This window comes from Bos indicus, chromosome 24, assembly GCF_029378745.1.
Source record: "Bos indicus isolate NIAB-ARS_2022 breed Sahiwal x Tharparkar chromosome 24, NIAB-ARS_B.indTharparkar_mat_pri_1.0, whole genome shotgun sequence".
NCBI classification, from domain to species: Eukaryota; Metazoa; Chordata; class Mammalia; order Artiodactyla; family Bovidae; genus Bos; species Bos indicus.
In genome coordinates this window covers 37,765,184-37,788,102 of record NC_091783.1, presented here as the reverse complement: position 1 = coordinate 37,788,102, position 22,919 = coordinate 37,765,184, and the positions used below count along the sequence as shown (strand labels likewise).

Below are 22,919 nucleotides of genomic sequence, written 5' to 3'. Positions count from 1 at the left end.
AGGGCTTCTCCTTGCGGTGGCTTCTCTTGTTGAGGGGCATGGGCCCTAGGCTCTCCAGCTTGTCATAATGCAGCATGCAGGCTCAGTAGTTTTGACTCCAGGGCTTAAGTTGCTCCGCCGCATGTGGGATCTTCCCAGACCAGGAATTGAACCTGGGTCCCCTGCATTGGCAGGTGGATTCTTATCCACTGTACCACCAGGGAAGTCCGAGGGCAGTGTCCTTGTCTGTTCTGCCCTCCTAGTTTTCCCCAATTTAGAAGTGCCTGGCACATACCAGTGACTGTAAGTATTGGTTTAATGACAGTCAAGATGATCCCAGTATTTCCCCCACATGGTGACTCTGGTTTTGACACTGCATGTGACATTGAACTTGGAAGTAGAAAAAGGAGCCAGATGTGGATTCTTGTTCTAGTGTGGGACCTTGGACTGTTGCTTCAGCTTTCCTGAACTTTAGCTCTTATAAAAAAAGCAGGAATCTTACTTGTCCTGCTTACCTCATGGGCGGTACCTGAGTGCTCAGTCTCTTAAATTGTGTCCGACTCTTTGTGACCCCATGGACTACAGCACGCCAAGCTTCCCTGTCCTTCACCATCTCCCAGAGTTTGCTCAGACTCATGTCCATTGAGTTGATGATGCCATCCAACAACCTCACCCTCTGTCATCCCCTTCTCTTGCCTTCAATCCTTCCCAGCATCAGGGTCTTTTCAAATGAGTCAGTTCTGTGCATCAGGTGGCCTAAGTACTGGAGCTTCAGCTTCAGCATCAGTCCTTCCAGTGAATATTAAGGGTTGATTTCCTTTAGGGTTGACTGGTTTGATCTTCTTGCTGTCCAGACTTCTCTAGGATCACAGTTTGAAAGCATCAGTTCTTCAGCACTCAGCCTTCTTTATGGTCCAACTCTCACATCCATACACGACTACTAGAAAAACCATCTTGTCAAAAAAAGCTTTGACTAGACAGGCCTTTATTGGCGTATAGTCTTTGGTCTTCTATTTTTTTACCTGGTATATAATTTTCTGAATTCTGTTCCAACAATGTCCCTCAAGTTATTTTAAATCTCAATAATGACTATAAAATTATGTTAGAATGTAATGAAAATGTCGTGACCTTTTAAGCATTCAAGGCTTCTCAGAGATAGCACGGTGGTCTCTTCATCTACACTCGGGAGGGGGCGCCCTGGCCTGGAATCCCAGGTCTGGTAGAGACTCAGATCAATCACTCAACTCCCCAGAACCCATTTTTTCCTCTTGAAATAACCGAAATCTATCCCACAAGGTTGCTGGGAGGATTCACTGAAAATCGCTTACATACAATGCTTTACACAATGTAACTATTCATCAGATTTTACCTCATATTCCTAGACCTGGATTAAGAAAACGGTCAATGTATTCTTAGTTCCATTCTGTATTATCATTCAGTAAAAATACTGTCTGAAGTATGTGAAAAAGCAGGTTTCCTGTGAAATCTGAATTATATGAGTTGAAAATCTAAAGAAAGGACTACCCCCAACTACTAGGTATTCAACTTTCCATTATATTCCATTTGAGTCGGCATGATCTTTATTTCAAAATAGCATTTTTATTATATAAAAATGTAAAAATCCAGCAAAACCAGAAATACCGGATATATTTTCCTGGGCTTTCACATTTGTTGATTTTTATTTGCAATCTCTTTTTTCAATACAATTTACAACTTCATCCCCATTTGCAGTCTGATTATACAAGTGCTAAGTGGCAGGAAGGTCTAGAATAAATACACCAAAAAAAAAAAAAAAAAGGCAAAGCTGTGAATCAAAGTTGCATGCAACAGGCCTATGTGGGGTGGGGGGAAATGTCTAGGAAACAGTATAGAGTAAGACAAAGTAACTGGAAAGTTTTAGCTCAAGTTCCTTCAGTCATCTTTGTCTTTCGCTCCATGCTTAAGGATTCGAGTGAACTCGATGTAATTGAAATTCCCCTTTTTGTCAATAGGTGCTTCTCTGTACAGCTCGTCCACTTCCTCGTCTGTAAACCGGTCTCCCATTGTGGTCAGCAGTTCTCTCAGGTAATCCTCCTGAATGGTGCCTGGAAGGCAGCAGAGAAAAGGGAGTTGTGAACACTGCCCAGCATTCTAATGATCTGGTTCTCAATCTGGTCAATCTTACAAGGTATTTCATAACATACACATTTACATGAACAAAAATAAAGCAATATATAACCATATCATTATGTTTTCCTATTGTCTTTAGAGTTCTTTATTAACATTAAATCATTTTAAAAGCTCAGTTAGTAGATCATATGCTTACAAAATTAATTTGAAGCAAGTATTTTCCAGAGGAGGAAAAAAACCCTTGTATTCCATATATATATAAAACAGATATAGAATAGAAGGGCAGTGTGTTTCTAAGACCAAATGAAGGATGGTGCAGTTTTAAAAGGTTGAGATGGGGAGGCAGGAAGGAGGATGCAAGGTGTATCTGAGGAGGAGATGTGAGTGGCTGAGCAGAGGGTTAATGCAGAAGCAAAGGGGAAAATGAAAGGAGTAAGAAAATGGATCAGGTTTTTTTCAGTTTTAAATAATAAGGGGGAAAAAACCTAAGGTTTTATCGTTCAAGTTAGTGAACCATACTATTTGGTGAGATTTAAAGTCTGAAGACGTAGTTTTCAGTGTCTAAGAAATACTATTTACCGGCCAGTTCTTCTGGCTTTCATGGATGCTCAGAACCGAATTCAAAGGTTAACACCACACTCTGTGTAGCTATATGACCTACATCCCTGTGTTTTGGCCCTTCTCGGTCAACTGTCCTATTGTAAATGATGGTTTCCCTTTATTCATTAAAAAAAATTATTTTACTAATCTTTCTCATTTCTTAAAAACCGTTTTACACAGTCTGGAATGAGGCCAGGGCATAACAAAGAGTGCTCACCAGTTGCTTCTTCATCAAAGCAGGCAAAAGCATTTCTGATGACGTCTTCTGGGTCTGTGCCGTTCAGCTTCTCCCCAAACATGGTGAGGAACATGGTAAAGTTGATGGGCCCTGGAGCCTCGTTCATCATGGCTTCCAGGTACGCATCGGTTGGATTCTTCCCTGTAAAATTTCACATTTTCCCATTTAAGGACAAAGAACTCATTTCAATAAATAACTATTCTGTTATTGTTACGTTCCACAATGTATTTTTTTAAAGTTACACCACCATTACATAAAACTAATCTTTCAGTTAACTTACATTGCTGTTGCTGTTTGTTGTTTAGTCACTAAGTCATGTCCAGCTCTTTTTCAACCCTATGGACTGCAGACTGCCAGGTTCTCTGTCTGTGGGATTCTCCAGGCAAGAATACTGGAATGGATTGCCATTTCCTTCTCCAGGGGATCTTCCCGACCCAGAGATCGAACCTGCGTCTCCTGCACTGGGAGGGTAGTTCTTTATCACTGAGCCATGAGGGTAGCCCATAACATAAAAAATCTTAGATACACCATTATAAAAATGCATTCTGGGCTTAGATTGTCCATTCACTGATACTTTCTGCAACTTTTCCTCACTGTGGTTTAGTTGCTAAACTCTTGTGACCCCATGGACTGCAGCCCGCCAGGCTCCTCTGTTCATGGGATTCTCCAGGCAAGAATACTGGAGTGGGTTGCCATTTCCTTCTCCTTCACTATTCTTCATGCAAAACAAAACAAAACAAACACGTGAAACTATGAAACAGGCAATGCCACATTAGCACATTCGGAATGTTGATGACATTAAAGACCCATCAGGACATTTCAATACTGGTTACTTTAAAAAATCTATTAATGTTTCTAACTGTGGTACATGCAGCCATAATTGGTATGCTTCAAACAATTTATTTATAAGTTAGTAATTTAAGCTAAAACCATTAGATTGGTTTAGAACTGGGAGCTCATTTTAAACACTGTTACATTACATTCTTTTTGGTTGTCAGACACATGCCCAGATGCCATTACTGGTGTTGAAATGCAGTCTTGTTTAGCATTGTTCATGATGGGAAATCTTAACCTCAGTTCCAACCGTGAACACGTCTCCCTGTTCCGGTACAGTGGGAGGGAACTCCCCTGACCTTCTGCTGGCAGTTGGGAGAAATTCCCCTAGAATGGCCTCATTGGTGGGAGTAACAAAGAGCCTCCCCAGTCCCAGCGCTTGTGAAGTCCACATGGCGTGGGAAAAGCAGCCCTGAAGGAAGCGTCTGGAGCAGTGGGTTTGAACCCCAGTTCTGCCCCTGGCTGCGTGCCTGGGAGGAGGGTGGCACCTGTCCAGGATTTACTTTCTATCTGTAAAATGACTTGACTAGTTAAATTCCAGAAGGTTTCCCTTCCAGCATTAAGTTTGTACGATTCTCCATGAAAAGAACATATATGTCAGTATGTCTCTATTACACCCAACTAAGCTCTAATGATAGTCCATGCTAGAATGATGGTTCATATGTAAGTTTTACTCCTGGGAATCCGAATGGAATTTAAGCGCCAGGTTGGCATCCATCTTATTGCATTACAATCTTCATTCAGTACACCTATTCAACATACCAATACAAAATCAGCCCCAAATTAATCTCAAGATTCTTTAAATAAGTGAAAGTGGTTAAAAAAGAAAAAAAAAAAAACCTTTCTTTTCTATCTTCAGGCCTAACCCAATTCTCTTGCAGCATTTTTGGGGGATAAAAAGTATAACCCAAAGGTGTGAAGAGTACTTGGATACAAAGAAGACACAAGGATGTAAAATGAACTGGCTTAGGCTAGGCACCTATGGACCCACTCAAGGAGTCTAATATACTTTGATTTAAAAGGTATGGGGTTCCCAAATCGAAGTCCTCGAAGTCCGCCTCTTATTGTACCACAACTCTTTCACCCAACAAAAGCTAACTAACATCTACCAGGAGGGAACAGGCTGATGTTCAACCTCTGTAATGCAACTAAGACCCGTAATTTTCCCTGGTGGGCTTCTTCGGTAGTGACCTGAAGTACACTTAGTGATTCGGCGTGCGGAAAACACTGGGACCCACCCCGCCTGCAAGTCAGCAAGTCGGATCCTGTCTTCACTCTTGAAACAGAACTTGCCCTCCACCGTGTCCTCTGCCTGCCTTTTGTCTGTGGAATAAGTTTAGTCAGAGAATATGTTTAATCGGAGAAACGAGAAATGCAGAAGCAAAGGAAAACAGTCAAAGGAGACCAAATAATAATAATGTAGTCATCAAGCACAGTCAAGAACCTTTAGTTCTTTCTCAGGGGCTATAGATAATATTCTGAGTCACACTGTGGGAGCCGTCTTATAGATACCAAAACACCAGGGTGAAGAAGTTAACCACACGATGACCGGACACCACCCACAACATAAGTTGCCACGATTCTGAGAACTGGTCTCAACGAATCCTGGAACTGAAGAGTAACTGTACTTAAAACAACCAAGATGACTCTGGTCAGACCATCAATGACCACTTTGAAGATGACTGTCAGGGTTGACTGTGCTGTTTCTACATGCAGCCCTCTCCTTCTGTCTACAACAGCTCTTGCCCCACTGGTTGCCAGTGGAGGGGTGGGGAGTCTGCCTTTGGACAGATGTTTGGCCTCCCTTCCCAGCTGCCAGCGTCTGAGATAAAGCAAACTTTCCTTCCCACCAACCTGGCCTGTTTATTGGCTTCTGGGCGTAGAGGAGCCGGACCCCACACGGACCCCACACATACTCCTTTCCGTAACACTCTCACTCTGACTAAGAGGAATGTTGCAAAATGTTAACAACCACTGAATCTGGGTAAAGGATGGAAGCATGTTCATTATACTGTTCCTTCAACTTTATATTAGCTTAAAAGTTTTCAAGGGAGGGGCGATATGTATACTTAAGGCTGATTCACATTGTGTAAGGCAGAAACCAACACAACACTGAAAGCAATTATATTCCAATTAAAAACAAATTTTAAAATATTTTCAAAACAATGTTAGGTGAATAAAAGTAAAAGTAAAATAGGGGAATGAAATTATGTGGTTATTAAAAGGAAAAAAAGTAACACCTTTTCTCCCTTTGTCTCTGGCCCTGGAATAGCCGTTTCTGGCTCTCAGTCTAACACAGAAACACTCAAGTACAGACCCTAACTGTGGGCCATGCTTAACTTGTGTCCCCTGCCCCCAGGCTTGACACTCCTTTCTACTAACCATGAGATAGTGCTGACTCAGGCAGGACAAGGACTTTCCCTTCCTTCCTTAAGATCAAAACAACAAAATCACATAAAGAATAATAAATTAACACCCATGTAACCAAAATGACAGAGGGTAGTTTCTGTTTGCTTTAGATCTTGTATCTTTAAATGAAATATTGCCATTTGTAGCACCATAGATGGACCTAGAGATCTCATACTAAGGGAAGCAAGTAAGGCGCAGAGAAAGACAAATATAAAAAATCACTTACATATGAAATCTTAAAAAAAAAATGATACAGGTGAACTTCAACAAAACAGAAAGAGATTCACAAACATGGCAAATAACTTATGGTAACCAAAGGGGAAGTGGGGGAGGGGATACATCAGGGATTTGGGATTAATAGATACACATCACTATATATAACATAGATAAGCAACAAGATTTACTGTTCAGCACGGGAATGTTATTCAGCATCTTCTAATAATCTATGATGGAAAAGACTCTGAAACTGTATTCCTGAAATTAACACAATATTATAAATCAACTGTAGTTAAATAATGTGTGTGAGTGTGTGTAGGCTCAGTTGTGTCCGACTCTTTGTGACCACATGGACTGTAGCCTGCCAGACTTCTCTGCCCATGGAATTTTCCAGGCAAGAATATTGGAGTGGGTTGCCATTTCCTATTCCAGGGGATCTTCCTAAACCAGGGATCGAACACGTGTCTCTTGAGTCTCCTGCATTGGCGAGTGGATTGGGCCACTGGGAAAGCCCAAATAATGTATAAAAATCCATAAATCCCCTACCTTTACATTTTCATTTCTGTAATTATAAAAAAGTTATAAAGTGTGAAAGTCCCCTTCCTTGTGTCCCTCCCCCTGCTTTTTTTAGGAGACCTGGCCTTCCTCCTTGAGATGATCATGATCACTTATTAATGTCACCTCTCTTCTTACAACCTGCTCTCAACCTTTACTACTTAGTACACTATATTATTATTGGAGAAGGCAATGGCACCCCACTCCAGTACTCTTGCCTGGAAAATCCCATGGACGGAGGAGCCTGGTAGGCTGCAGTCCATGGGGTTGCTAAGAGTCGGGCACGACTAAGCGACTTCACTTTCACTTTTCACTTCATGCATTGGAGAAGGAAATGGCAACCCACTCCAGTGTTCTTGCCTGGAGAATCCCAGGGACGAGGGAGCATGGTGGGCTACCGTCTATGGGGTCACACAGAGTCGGACATGACTGAAGTGACTTAGAATAGCATAGCATAGCATATACTATATTATTAGCCACTTTTGTTTAAGATTCTGGTTTTCTGTCACCTAGCCATTCCCTGGTTTTTCACCTAGTGGACTTATCATATTTAGCCACAGGAATGGAACGTGCCCAGCCAGAGAGGCTGCCAGGCCCACACCCCTGCAGGCATATCCTCTTGTGACTGGCCCTACTTCAGTAGGGCATCTCCCACCCAACATCTCTCAACAGGCCTCTGAGATGGATAATTGCACATCACACAAACATTAATTCATAAAATGCTGATTAATGTTTATGTTGGAGGAGGCAGGCATATTAAGAACATAAGAGTCTACCTAGAGAAGCAAGCATGTCATGCAAGTCTTCCTTGTCGATGAACCCATCCCTGTTCTGGTCGATCATGTTGAAGGCCTCCTTGAACTCCTGAATCTGGGACTGGTCAAACATGGCGAACACGTTGGAGGTCGCACGCTGGGGGCGCTTCTTGGTCTTGGTCTTTGCCTTTTTGCTCGACATGGTGGCGGTTTAATTCTAGAATTGAAAAGAAAAGAACATAAAGCAAAACTGAAGGCATAAAGCACAAAGTAAAGAAAAGGACTCATGACACCTAAAGTTAGTGAGTAAAAACATCTCAACGTAGAATGATTATCTGGGTTATGTTATACACGTAAACTGTGTTTCCAATGTCACAAAAAACATCTACGAAAAAGGAAGTTTTGAAGAAATAGGAAAGTACTGATGTAGCTTTCTCCCAAGTTTCATGAAACTCATTTTTATTAAACATGAATGAGATTTGAAGCATGCAGCAATAGCTCACACTTACCGAGTGCTACTGTGTGCCAAGCACTGCTCTGAAGACAGGGGGCTGGCTCCCCTTAAGACTCCAAAGTGGACATCTCAGTTCACAGAGACTGTCCCATTTAACCCTCACAACAATCCTATGCAGCAGGTGTACCTTTTAACTCCACTTTACCACCAACATTACATACCTCTCTGAGCCTTGGTTTTTTCCAAAATGCAGCTTGAAAATTTAGAAAAGCTCACTAAATTCTGTTTTAGAGCAAAACACAATAACTGCTCTAACAGAAGTGAGAATTAAATGAGATATATGCAAAGAGACCAGTACAGTCACTGTAAGTACATGCTCAAAAGGCTCTCATTTAAAAAAAAATCAAAACATATCTTTAATCTTGTATCCCTTCTAGCTACATCTTCATTTTCTATTTCTCCAGACAAAACTTTTAGAATAGTAGTCTAATTCTCAAATCTCTCCATTTTCTCATCTTCCCAAACACTCCTCAATTCTCTGTAATATAGTTTTAGTGGTAGCCTCTAATACTCTACTACCAATAATTTATATGTCAAATAGAATACACACTTCTCATTCCCTTTTATTTTTTGGCTACACCATGTAGCTTGCAGGATCTTAGTTCCCCAAATAGGGATCAAACTTGGGTCCCTGGCAGTGAGAGTCCTAACCACTGGACTGCCAGGGAATTTCCTTATTCCATTTTTATTTGCAGTTTCGATTGATATAAACACAACACAAATAGACTACTGGCTTTGGAATTAGAAAAGTGCTGAGTTCGAATCTCAGCTTTACCATTACTAGCTACCACGGACACCAGAAAAAAAATTGTTTTTTAAATATTTGTTTGCATGGAGTCTTAGCCACTGGACCACCAGAGAAGGCCACAGAAAAAATTTTTGATCCAATGTTTTATTCAATGTTCACAATGGCCCTAAGAGAGAGGTACTCCCTCATTAGGTTAAAAAAAAAAAATTAATGGCCCTTGTATAGTAAAGAATTTAATTTTGTCCCAAAAGAGGTCTGGCCTTGGTCCTCAGCTCCTGGGAGGTAATCTCTAAGTCCTTAGGATGTCCTGCCTCGTTTACCTGGGTCTTGGGGTCAGGTGTTATCAGCCTGGCCTCTAGACAAACTTTGGAAACTGAGATCGGCCTAGGAGCAGTGGACAGTAGCTAGGGGACAGGTTCCCAGCAAAAGCTACAGCTAGCAAGCAAGGGGAGACACTACTCTGGCAGGCAATAGTCTGTGCACACTGTCACATCTTACCAGGAAGCAACACTGCCCGTGGAGAAGACCACTGCAAGCTGAGCGTTTGGAATTCTCCTGGGCTCTGCATATCTCTTCCCTTGATTGATTTTAGTCTGAGTCCTTTTGCTGTAATAAACCAGAACTACAGGTGTCACAGTTCTCAGTGAGTCCTAGCGAATTACTGAACCTGAGCACTGGTCATCTCAGGGAACCAAAACTGCAATTTGGTGTCAGAAATGACGGGGGCCTTGGGGACTGTTCTAACTCTGAAGCCACAGAGCGCAAAGGCAGATGACTGGTGGGGGCAGTGGCTGAGCAGAGGAACTCTGGACCTGGGTCTCTAGGCCTTCCAGACTTGGACTTCAAATCCGTATTGTTTTAGTCCATTTGCAGTTTTGAAGCACATCAGCCTTAGAGTCCTTACTCTTGACATTCCAACTCCTTCCCCTCCCTGCACACTTGGCCTGAATAAATGTTAATTTCTTCCCCTTCCTGTAATTTGGCTTGTATGTGACCTCAGTTATATTGAAGGTCAAGTCGGACACAGAATGTGATGCACTAGCAAGGCACTTGACTCTGCTTTAATTCTTCCTTACATTCCAAAACTGTGGGATTAAAATTCTTTCTCATGCTAAAAATTCTATGACTCTATTTCTTCAAGATTCAAAAGATATAAAAGACAGTAGATCTGAAGGCAAGAATTAGTGCTCTCCTTCAGTTTCAACAAATTGCATTTGTAATAGAGTCATTTAGAAAAATCTCCCAGAGAAAAATCTTTATGTAAAAAAAAAAGATCAATTGTTTCATGCTAACCTTACAGCTAACCCAAAAGTACATTATATTTAAACATCTTTGAAGCTTAGTTGGAGTTGTCAAAGAAGCTGATGCTGAGAAGAGACAGGTAACCCAGTAAGGCTAGAAAAGCCATTATACAGTGAGCAAGTCTGAGCCCCCAGTCAAAACCTGTTACAGAGCAGATATGGCTCAATGTAGTAATACCATGATTTCTTTAAAAAGAAAAAAGTTGATTTTTTCTCTGTACTTCTTTTAAAACTGGGCTTCTCTAAGAGCTCAGTTGGTAAAGAATCCACCTTCGATGCAGGAGACCCTGGTTAGATTCCTGGGTCAGGAAGATCTACTGGAGAAGGGATAGGCTGCCCACTCCAGTAGTCTTGGGCTTCCTTTGTGGTTCAGCTGGTAAAGAATCTGCCAGCAATGCAGAAGACCTGGATTTGATCCCTGGGTTGGGAAGATGCCCTGGAGAAGGGAGAGGCTACTCACTCCAGTATTCTGGCCGGGAGAATTTCATGGACTGTACAGTCCATGGGATTGCAAAGAGTCGGACATGACCGAGCGACTTTCACTTCATTTAAAACTAGTGTACATTTATATTTGTATATGGTATCCATAAAAGTACACATATAAAATATCAAGTGATAATAAAACATCAGCTGAAAAGTAAGGCAAAGTTGTAGCAAAACAATCAATCTGAAACAAACTCTGGCCTCCAAAGAAACTTCCCTCCTCTTTCTTCTCAACTACTGAGATAAATATCTTGGCTTTCTCCACTTTCTCACTTCCCACTCACCACAATCTGGCTCTCTCTTCTCTACTGTAAGCACTTTCCATTTGCCAAATCCCGTTTAAGTCTTCTTGGACCCTTCTGCTGTATTTGACACCATTTTATCCCTCCTCTCTTCAGGCATCAGCAACCCTTGGCCTTGGTGAACTGTAACAGCAGAAGTGAACTGTCCCAAAAGGAACAGGAGCCCCAGGTTCCCATCCTTGAAGACCTCACTCTCCTAGGAAGGAGACTCCTGAACATCAGCTTGGGACGCCTGGTTGAAGTAAGATGCTGGTCTGACTTGGTCTCTCAGGCCCCCTCTCAGTTCTATTTCTATGCCTGGTCTTCCTCCAGTTTCTTATTAGGCTCTTCTCTCCTCCACTCACTTAAATATTCACGTTCCCCAGCATTCTCACGGTGCACAGCTCATTAAATTAACTCTGCGTTCCCTGGATGATCTCATCGGCTCTGTTCTGACAACACCTGTGACTCCCACGTCTGCATTCCCAGGGCAGACCCTTCCCTTGGGCTGTGGACTCAAACAGCCATTTGTGCTGGTGTGAGGCACTCATTTGATGTCCCACAGACTCTCAGAATCAACATGTTAGAAACTGAATTACCTTCCCCTCCTAACCTTTCTCAGCTTTGTTTCCTGTCAGTTGATGGCACTATCACTTACTCTCTCGCCAAGCCAGACAACGGTGAGTCATCCCTGACTTGTCCCTCTCCCCAATGAAACAGGCCCAGCCTCTTAAACAGATATCAGACTTGCTCATCTTCTTGCCACCACCCTACTCTGCTGCTGCTGCTGCTTCTAAGTCGCTTCAGTCGTGTCCGACTCTGTGCGACCCCACAGACGGCAGCCCACCAAGCTTCCCCGTCCCTGGGATTCTCCAGGCAAGAACACTGGAGTGGGTTGCCATTTCCTTCTGCAATGCATGAAAGTGAAAAGTGAAAGTGAAGTCACTCAGTTGTGTCCGACTCTTAGCAACCCCATGGACTGCAGCCTACCAGGTTCCTCTGTCCATGGATTTTCCAGGCAAGAGTACTGGAGTGGGGTGCCATTGCCTTCTCCGACCTTACTCTGGGCCCTCATCATCTCTGTGTAGAATATTCTATGGCCAACACACCAACCTCCTTGCCTCTTGGTGGCCTGTCAACTACTCTATCTTCCAGCCAGAGGCATGTAAAACATGAAATAACCACATCATTCCCTTTTGAGAACTCTTCGGCCCTCCACCCATGCCTACAGGACACAGTACAAGTTCTTAAGCATGCACACCTTCCCCTGCTCTAGAATGACCTTTCTCTAGCCATTCTCTGCTTTCTACTTTTCCTTCAGCAACACCAAATGCCTAGAATGTGCCCAAGCACTATGCAGTTTCTCATGTATTTGTTTTTGTTATTATTCTAGCCCCAAATGCCTTAGCACCAGAGAGAATTAAAGGTCTACTCAACTTATGGCTACTCCCATTTGCAGAGTGACTCATGTGCTAGACACAAAGGTGAGTTAAATTCCCATGCCCGCTTTACACATGAAGGAACTGAATAGCAAAGATGTCAAACAACTTGCCCACCGTCACCTGGTGGCAGACCTAGAATTCAACCCCATTTGTTCAAGGTGATTTTACCTGTATATTCTTCATGCAATTCTTCTAGTTTTTATTTCTGGCCACAGGGCCCAGGTTGTGGATCTTAGTTACCCTACCAGGGACTCAACCTGCACTTCCACTGCAGGGAGCCATAACCACTGGACTGCCAGGGAGGTCCCTCCAGTTATTTTTTTTTAATCACAAAATAGTTCTTAAACTTTCAGTACTCACCAGTATAATCCAACATTCCTGAACAGCTACTTTCCTCTAAATGTAATTCCCAGTGAAACTGAGTTTTCAAATTCCAACTCTTCTGGGGAATTTATTTGCACAGATTAGAAGTGCACAGCTGAATGGGAAGGGAATAAAATATGAAAGGCACCCCCTGCAGCTGTGCAGTGTTGCAGCCTTGGTTTGGGTTTATCAAATGGCAGTATTTCCTCCCAGTACCTGTCTTGGTTTGACATGACAGGTAAAGGCTTGACATCTTTACCTGCAACTGTCAAATTACTACTTGGCCTATAAATATCAAACGAATAAAACCCACCAAACTCCATTCTTAGTTACAAAAAATAACCATTTAGAACACAGCATATAAGGTAGTGAATCAGCCTTAACAGCAATAAAACAAAAGTCTCACTTCCTCTTCAAAATTTTTATTGTATTATTTTTGTAAATTTCTGATACAGAGTGAACTAAAGGTTATATGTAGTACTCACAGGTTAAAGAAGGGCAGGGATATAGGAATACTGGTGGTAGAGGTGGTTATAGTGTCAACATATTTAGATCATAGTCTAAATATTTGCAAAATCACCTGCAATAGTGCTGTGCAAATCAAAACATGGGCACCGTGATCATTAACAGGCAGCAATTGCTTGAGAACTTCGTCCAGCCTCTATGGCTTTATTGGGAACCTGGGAGAGAGGTGCTTACGGCGCATTCTGTCAGCTTCCTAAGCAGCATCTCAGGCAGCAACGTGATGCTACCATATGGCAGGTAGATACAGCTCTCACAGCAGTTAGCCTCTGGTTTCGACCTTGGCTGCACATCAGAATCACCTTGGAAAGTTTTAAAAAGTGATGTCTAGGTCCTGGTCTGGTACAACGGAAACTGAAGGTCTGTAGGTGGAGCCTATGAATTGGTATTTTTAAAATGAACCAGGTGATTCCAATGTAGACTGAAGGTTGAGAATCACTGAGTTAACCACTTAGAAGGCACTGGCTGTGGTTCTGAGATTCTGCCTGACACTTTGCAATAACAGACTAACAACAGAAAACCAAACAAGTTTATTAAGGTGTATATCTCATGTTTACCTGGGATACCCAGGGAAAATGCAACTCTCAGAGGTAGCTTAGAACTCTGGCTTCAATATCATCTCAGCTAAAGCCAGAAGAAAGGCGTGTGTGAAGGGGAGAGGCCAGGGACGAAGGTGAAAAGCACACTGTAAACAAGGGCAAGCCTTCCCTTGGGATTTCAGCCCAGCCTTGCCCTCTAAGAGTCTAAAGTTGTCTCTTTAACAACCTTTGTCCTTCCTGGTAGAGAGCGAAAGAAGACCTTTGTAAATTTGTGTCCTGCCTTTCGGCAAACTTCCTGAAGCCTGTGCTCAGTCCTTCGGTCGGGTCCTTTGCAACCCCAAGGACTGTAGCCCACCAGGGATTCTCCAGGCAAGAATACTGGAGTGGGCTGCGATTTTCTTCTCCAGGGGATCTTCCAGACCTAGGGATCAAACCTGCATCTCCTGCATCTCTTGCACTGGCAGGTGGATTCTTTACCACTGAGCCACCTGGGAAGCCCTTCAGGCAAATTGAGGGAGGGCAAAGAGATTTTCTTGTGTCTGCCTCTTTTCAGTTGCCTTCAGCTCAAAAGAATTTTTAGGCCAAAGTGGCATATTTTGGGGTGGCATATTCTGCCACCCTTCATATGCAACAGGACATTGTGAAAATGAAGGGGTGTGATTTTGTCATAATACATGTTGTAGGTTCTGCCATGCTCTCGCTCAGATTGCTCAATGTGGGGGAAGCCAGCACAAGGTCATGAGGGCACTACACGACCCCACGGAGAGGTCCACGTGGCAGGGAACTGGGACCGCCGGCCAACTGCCAGCAGCAACCTGCCATCCAGGTGAGTCAGACATTTGGAGGTGGATCCTCTGTCAAACAACTGCAAACCCAGCTGATATCTGGACTCCCAAGTTCAAGACAGCCAGAATCACCCTGCTAAGCTGCCCTGGAATTGCTGGCCCTCAGAAGCTCTGTAGTGTTTTCTTAAGGTGCTAAGTTTGGGCATAATCTTATATACTCATTGAAAACTAAGCAAGCCATTGTGTTTCCTTGGCATCTACAATATTTAATAGGGCAATGCCTTTACTTCAGAATTATAGCCAAAGAATTTTTAAAACGAAGGGGCCACAGCCATGTTTGCACTGGATAGGGAAACTTTCTATTCCTGGTTAGCAAGCTTTAATTCCCTCCATTCGGTTTCTCTCAAGTTCAGAGGATTCTTCTCTTCAGTGCAACAGCCACTCCTTTCTCAACCTTCCCATTGCCAACCTCTATCCTCTTCTTCAGGCTGATCACTATGCTGATTTCCTAGTTCTTGCTTTCTAACTGGAGTTTTCTTCAGTGTGTCTTGAATGACTGCTTTTCTCAAGGACTGGTTGAAAAACTGATAACATAATGGTGCCACTCAAAAATGAGGTAACTGGGGGAGGAAGGAGAAGCTGGTTTCATGAGCAAAGGGATGACAGACAGTTCAAGTTTTAGCCATGCTACAGCAGAGATGCCTGGGGACAGGATGTTTAGAAGGTCTCCTCTCAAGGCTGATTTGTGAGCAGAGGCACAGAGTGAGGTCTGAGAGTGGATGAACGCAAAACAAGTAGAGAGTGGTTCTTGGGTTAAAACTTAAGGTCATTCCTGATTCAATTCTCATCTTCGCCAAGGTCTATCAGTATCTGCAGGAACATCTCGTGAATTCCCATGGCCATTACTGTAGTCAAGACTAGTGCTCATGCTAATTGGGAAGATCAAATGACTGGGTATGTGAGCAAGTGTGAACAGCAATAATCAAGAGAATTGAGTATATAATCAAATTAAAATACTCCTCAAAATTAACCTGACATACTCAATGACATATTATTGTTTTTATGCTGCCTATTTAGGCAGATATATAATCAGTTCCATAAATTATTATATCTGTTACTTCTTTTAGAGCCAAACTCAATTTTACAGCTTTTCTCTTAGCAGCGGTGAAGTTTTCCCTATGCTATAAACATTTTAACATTTATCACATACATTATAATGCTGTCATTGCTTTATTATGGGTTTTATGATCATCCCAACTGGTAGTAAACTTTCTATTGTCTCTACTCCCCTATCATCTTTTTATTGTGAAACAATAAAGTAAAATTTACATATAGTGAAATGTACAGATCTTAAAAATGATGTACACCATATAACCACCACCCCAAGTAACCAACCATCAAGTAACAAACATGACTCCAGAAAGTTCTCTCGAAATCAATCACTCTCTCCCCAGGCTACAATTGCTCAGATTTCTATCACCGTAAATAGTTCTGACTTTGAACTTCTTACAGATGGAATTATACAGTGCATACTTTAAGTGTCCAATTTCTTTCACTCAATGTTTTTGAGAGTTATGTATCTCACTGCATTTATCAGTGGTTCTTTTCTTTACTTTTACTGCCCAGTCGTATTCCACTGCCGTGTCATTTACATGTCCATTTTTATAGCATTTAGCCTATCTACCAAAGATTGCAGGGTTAAGTATAGCGTCTTACACATTGCTGGTGCTCAGTAAACACTAGTCAAGCGAACAAATACATATGCCTCCTCAAAATAGTACATACACATACGTCCTCTGTAAGGTAGGTCCTAGGTCTGACTCCCCAATTATGGCTTTCTCCAAGGTCTACCCATAAACTCCAATGGACTCTCAGCAAGAGATCCTCAACAAAATGTACCAGTCACTCCTTGTTCCACACCTGACACAAACAAAGCTAATAAGAGTGCTGAATATGTGCTAGGCACTGGTCTAAGCATTTCATATGCATTAACTTATGTAATCCTCAAAACCACTTTGACATAGGTGCTGTTATTTTCCCCATTTCTCAGATGAGGAAATTAGGGCAAGTAGAATACATAATTTGTCTGGAGCCACAGGTAGAAAAAAGTAGAACTTAGATGCAAAATCATGCTCAGGAAGTCGATCTCAAGCGCTTGTACCACTAGCTCTTAATGCCCTGCAGCTGAAATTCTCTACCAAGAAAATGTGGAGAGCTGGCTGGAGGTAACAAGCAAAGCTACCACAGCTCAGGTGCAGAACAAAGGAAGATGCCAAAACCATCCCAAGATACACATTGTCTTTGAACCTTGGGAGACCGACAACCAGCTTTCTTAGGGGCTCCTGGTCCTTTTCTCTCTCCTAAGTCCAGCAGCCCTCACCCGGGACCTGTCCTTCAGAAGCTGCAGTTTTGTTTTTGTTTTTCAGAAGCTGCAGTTTATCTTGCCCAAACTCAGTCTCATTAAACCATAAACCGAGTCAGTCACCATAGAAGCTGTTTCATTCAACAGAGCCTGGACAAACAATAAGCTGTGTACTTAACCATAAGCTCCAAGAGAGTCCATCTAATGCTCAGAGAAAATGGGTGGTCCAGGTGAACCCCTCAAGTGACTTTGGGCAAATTATCTCACTTCACTGAATTTCATTCTTCTCCATTATAAGACTAAAGATAACCTATAAAGTTCTTCTGAATTCTGAAGTGCTATGATTCTTTTCTCACCGAAGGAGAGTTGCAAATCCATCTTTAACCAAGGCTGCCAAACTAATCCTCTAAACACCCTTTTCTTCATCTCTCTCCCTTAGTGAAGAATCCAAAATGACTCCCTAATGCCTCTTACATAATTTTTATTTCTCGTCAAGTTTGCAAGACATCTGTGAAAAGATTCCCACGGATCTACCCACTTCTAGCTATTATCCATCACAGTTCTGTTCCGTTCAGGCTGGTCTCCCCGTCTTCTCCTTTTCACACGACACAATTCCCACCTTCTGAGCTTTTGGTCTTGTTACCGCCTACCACAGATCCAGCCAGAAATAGTAAGTTCTCCCTCCCAGGGCTAAGTCCAAGGCCTCCAATGAGGTCACGATTCGTTTTTTTCAGGAAACCCTTCCTGATTTTTGCTATTTGTTCTCTTCTTCATTGGTAGGAACGGAGTAAATCTTTATAAGATGCGAGATACTGCGAAAGAGCCAAAACTCCTGCGGAAATCGTTCCATTCAGCCGGTGCCAACCCGGCACTCCCGGCAAGAACCAGATACTAGCGGGCCCCCTGTGTCCCCAGAGCACCCTGCCCTGTGTATGGCACAGAGCCCCCTCACCCACCGACCAGGCCGCGGCGACCTGGGGGGCGCCGAGGCACCAGGTGTGTGAAACCGTCGGGTGACGCAGCGCCGGGGACCGGCCGCCTCCGCCAGCAGGGCGGCTCCCCAGCCCGTTTCCAAACGCCTGAGCCTCCCGACCCCTCGACGTCCAGCCTCAGGCCGGCAGCGGCCAAGGCCACCTCCCCGACCCTCCCCATCCCACCGACAGGTCCCACAGCCCCCGCCCATCCCGCCCGCCGGCACCAGGGACGGGGGCTGGGGTCGGGTGGCCGGAGGCGCAGGGCACTGGGGCGGCCCCAGGGGTGTCGCGCGCGGGGGCGAGCGCCACTCACCGCGGCCGGACACCAGCACCAGGAGCCGGGCTGCCTGCACAGGACCTGCGAGGGTACGGGCGCGACAGCTGCGGCACCGGCACTTCCTGCCTCGGGAGGCGGACCGGAAGTCGCGCCGGAAGGCGCGGCGGACCCAACTCCGGGAAGGGGGACGCGCCACGGTTCTCGCTCCCGCCGCGGCCGACTTCGCCTTGTCCGCCCCGGCGCGGGGCTGGAGCCGACCACCGCGGCCTGGGTTTCCGCTGTGTCTCGCGGGCCTGAGGTCCGGAGCTGGCACGGCGCGGCCGGGGCCCCGCGGCCCGCCCTCCTCCCCCGCCATCGGCGGCGGGTCCCGCAGCCCTTCCGCATTCCCGAGCCGGCGCGAGCCCTCGGTTTGGGGGTCGCCGGGCGCCGCCCACCCAGGGTTGTCGCTTGGCAGATAAAAGTACACCCAGCCTGGTTACACCAGAGTTTCAGATAAAACGAGTAGTTTTTCAGGTTCCGTCCCGCGTCACACTGAGGAAGGTTAAGAGGGCGGCGGCCGGCGGTGTCCGCCTGCAGGAAAGCCTTTTCTTTACAAACTGCACGCCCAGAGAGTTCTATCTGCCCTCTCCGGTCTTAATCCTCACGTTATCTATCAGGTGTACGCCCTGATCAGGACAGTTTCTCCTTTCAACCACGGTAAAACTATTCATTTGCTTTCCTTTGATTTACTACAGTACAAACTTACATACACACACAAGCGCGCACAGGCATTATACCATGCTCTTGGTCAAAACAAAGGACACCACCAAAATGCATTACTCCAGTTTTGTTCTAGCGTTCATATTCCTTCAACCTTGGAATATTATCAAAGTGAAAGTCACTCAGCCGCATCCGACTCTGTGACTCCATAGACCGTAGCCCGCCAGGCTCCTCTGTCCATGGGATCTCCCAGGCGAGAATACTGGAGTGGTTCCCTTCTCCAGGGGATCTTCCCGACCCAGGAATCGAACCGGAGTCTTCTGCATTGCAGGTGGATTCTTTACAGTTGAGCTACCAGGGAAGCTCTTGGAATATTCTAGTTGGATAAAACTAGTTCTGGATAATGGGACACTGTCTTGCCTCAACGTGTGCTGGATGCTAGGGAGAACAATCCAGTCTTTTATATTCTAGGAAAGTGATGAGAAATCTAGGAATCTTTGATTAGAAATTCCTAGGTCGTAGGAACCTTGTGCACTCTATACCAGTTGTTCTTAAAACAGTAGCACCAGTAAGAAAAACCCGTGGGCTTCCTAAAAAAGCCCAACCGCCACCACCGCCCCCCCACCCCCTCCGGCAGATTCAGGTCAAGGGTAGGGCAAGAATCTGCATTCCTAGTAATCACCCAGCATTCTCCCTGGAGTAGCACTGCCCCCAGGTCCTTAATTGAATGCATTTTCTCTCGAGTCTGAAACCAATTGCTGAGAAATCATATCTGGTTCTAAAATATTTACCCTTTCCCTCAGCTGCAGTCTCCCCTTTGGCCCAATAATTAAATTTTTCCCCACTCATCATAACATTTTGGCTTCAGAGGTCTTTGTCACAGAGCTCTTCTAGTGTGCACTATTAACCATCCAATAAGTCCTCACCCTGGCCATCTTAAATAAGATCATAGCTGATACCCTGACTGCACGGTCTGTGATCTCCATATTTGTTACTAGAACTGTGTTCCAACACAATGGTCACTAACCACATGTGGCTATTTAAATGTAAATTTAAAATTCAGTTATTTGAGACATATTTTAAGTGCTCAATAGTCACATGGGACCTAGTGTCCTTATTGGACAGCACAGAGAGCATTTCCATCATCACAGAAATTTCTGGCTAGCACTGTTAAAAGTAGAATAAGTATCCAGTCCTTGGGAAACGGTTAATTATGGCATACTCTTATCAAAGATAATTGTTTACTGTGGTCATTAAAAAGAATGGTTCAAAAAAAGGTAATATACTTAAAAATGGTGGGTATGCCAAAATATGACAATTTAAGATACATTAAACTAAAAAACAAGTTGTCTACTTACTACAAATATAAAATGTATGTAGATAAATATGGAAGAGAAGTTATGATGCCTGCTATTTAAGCAGTCACACAGAAACTTAGAATAAAAAGATACAGGGACTTGGGAAAACTGGCTGTTGAAGGATGAGCGCCAGCAATGCTTTTCAGGACAGCAAAGATAAAAACCGTGGTTGCAGGGAAATCAAGAACTTGTACACTTAAAGAGGACCTAGAAAGATACAAACAGTTCTGACATACTGGACCTACTTGGAAATCTAAAGTAAACTGTTTAAGGACCTACTCTATACCACACATTTTTATGTATATTCTCATTAAATACTAATAACAACTCTTTAATAAAATTCTAGTTTGAGATAATATACTATCAAACCCCTGTAGACTTTTCTACTAACCTCAGTCTTCCAATCTCCAACTAGGATTAACTCCTGTTACCTACCCTTTACTGTTTTCAGAGGGAGCACTATCCATTTTTATTTTTCTAAGAATAATCCTACAACATGTGATCTAGGTTTTCTATCTGTTAGACATCACTCCTTTGGTTTCATTCGCTTTTTCTCTAAACAAATGCCCTGTGGTCCTGCCTTCCCTATAAGCCTCTCCCACTGCCAAACAGCCCCAGCTGGTAAACAGAATACCTACTGGATGCTAGACCATTTAGCTTTAGTGTGTTTCTATATTTACTACAAACATAGAGGGTATTGTCCCTAAACAGGTGAGGAAACTGACACTTATGGTGACCTGCCCAAGGACACGAAGCTCATCAAATAACAGACTGGCAGAATTGACTTAGCCAAGTCTGACTCTAAAACCCATACTGCTCCTAATCACAAAAATGCTGCTTTATATATTCATAGATTATGTTCCGATTATGAACCAAGAGCATTACTTCCATTTTACAAACGAACAGAGGTTGAGGGGGTCAAATAACTCTCTTAAAGTTACAAAGCCATGATGGAGCACGAACAAGGTTAAAACGTAGCTGGACTGAACCCCAAGCCTAGACACTGTCCCTGTCTCCTGCTACATTTAATTCTGCACTCAAAACTCTACCTAACAGCCCAAATGAAAACCTAGTATTCAAATTTTTCTGTGGTTTAACACTATTGACTAACCTCACTCTTCCAACTATTCACCTGGTTTCCATCACACTGTGTTTGTGGCTTTATCTACTGTCCAAGCCCTTTTCAACATCTATCTGATCCTCCTTACAACTTGCCAGCACACCCTGTAGTCTAGTTATATTTCTTGTGGTTCTTTCTCTCTTCATACTTTGTAAAAACTGGTTGCCTTTCCTTTTCATAATTTGCTTTCACTTGTCTCGTATAGCCAGGCCTATTCCTGTTTCTTCCAGCAGCACTCATAAACTGCTGCTCTCATCCAGGTATAGAGGCTCTTCGATCAAGTAAAATCAGGGCCCTGGAATTGGAATGGCACTGTTGTCATAAGCAAGTGGGTAAGGAGGCTGCCCCCATTAGGCTGGTTTTATCAGAAGTTTTGCAGTGGTTTGCTTCAAGTATGGCTTTTCATCACGGAGGCTGGTTTTTCTATCAAACGCACTCACTGTTGGAGTACACGCTTTAGCATTTTACTGACAATCATCTTAATTATGCAAAGCCTACTTTCCATGTGGAGAATACTGTTACTAAATGAGGAGACATTTCATTCAGGGGAGACCATCCACTGTTTCTAACGGTGGCTGGTTCTTTGAGCAGTTATCTGAAATGGAAATGGAGACACTGCAAGAGATCATTTCAGTAGATGAGGCTACTTTCCGCTCCCCGCCCCCCACCCCAACATGGGAACAATGTTATTTGTTCTTCACTGGAAACTTGTTAATAAAGCAGAAGCGATTTTTTTTTTCCAGTTGAAATGTAAATTTAGTTCAACAAACAAAATTTCAGTATCATAGCTACAGCCTGATAAAGTACTTTGCTTATTTAATCCACTGAATGAAATTCAGGAACACACTAAAGGCAAGAGTTAAGGCAGGTGCTAAGAGCCTAATCTTAAAAGGCACGAGAGCAGTCTCATCACTGGTTCTTCCACTCCTGTTCTATAAAGCTGGCCTCATGAGGTTAAAGAATCCAGCTCACCTATTCTGCTAGGTGTGAAGGTCTAACGCCCTGAAGGCATTCAGTAATTGCATGTTCCCTGAGGTAACAGTCTTGTCCAAGGATAGTCTTGTTATTAGTAGTATAAAATGTAAAATTATGAATTAACAGTCCAATATTCATCTTCATAGGCTAATTGTCCATCCACTCTTCCCACCTAACTTTCCCCCAGTGTTTCAAGATCTTTCTTAAACTCACGAATCCTCAAGAGTCAGATTTTTGAAGCCCAAAATAAATGAAACTGTCTACCATTTCCTGATTAACTCTGAAAACAGTCCTGCATTCCTGCAAACAGCAGAAGTTATTTTTAGGATTGAAATAATGATCTCACTTTCCCAGGCATGTAGCTTCAGCTGTTCTGACTGTGGGCAGGTCAGGAATGTCAAAGATTTGTCCATGAACTCATGTGAATCTCTGCATAAATAAACACCGTGTTTCAGTAGGGACCGTGTGTTAAAAAGAAACT

The 22,919-nt window shown here is 43.5% G+C and overlaps 1 protein-coding gene and 1 long non-coding RNA gene across 2 annotated transcripts; one reads left to right on the top strand and one right to left on the bottom strand.

Annotated features, from left to right (window-relative positions):
- Positions 1-1,558: 1,558 nt before the first annotated feature.
- On the bottom strand, positions 1,559-18,439 carry MYL12A (myosin light chain 12A). The gene is made up of 4 exons (XM_019986616.2): positions 18,323-18,439; positions 7,717-7,912; positions 2,906-3,067; positions 1,559-2,063 (listed from the first exon to the last, which is right to left on the bottom strand). The coding sequence occupies exons 2-4, from the start codon at positions 7,895-7,897 to the stop codon at positions 1,891-1,893; spliced, it is 516 nt and encodes a 171-aa protein (XP_019842175.1). The 5' UTR covers positions 7,898-7,912; positions 18,323-18,439; the 3' UTR covers positions 1,559-1,890.
- On the top strand, positions 7,912-17,198 carry LOC139179442 (uncharacterized). The gene is made up of 3 exons (XR_011563821.1): positions 7,912-11,284; positions 12,416-12,506; positions 14,572-17,198. It is a non-coding gene; the product is annotated as an uncharacterized lncRNA (long non-coding RNA).
- Positions 18,440-22,919: the final 4,480 nt, after the last annotated feature.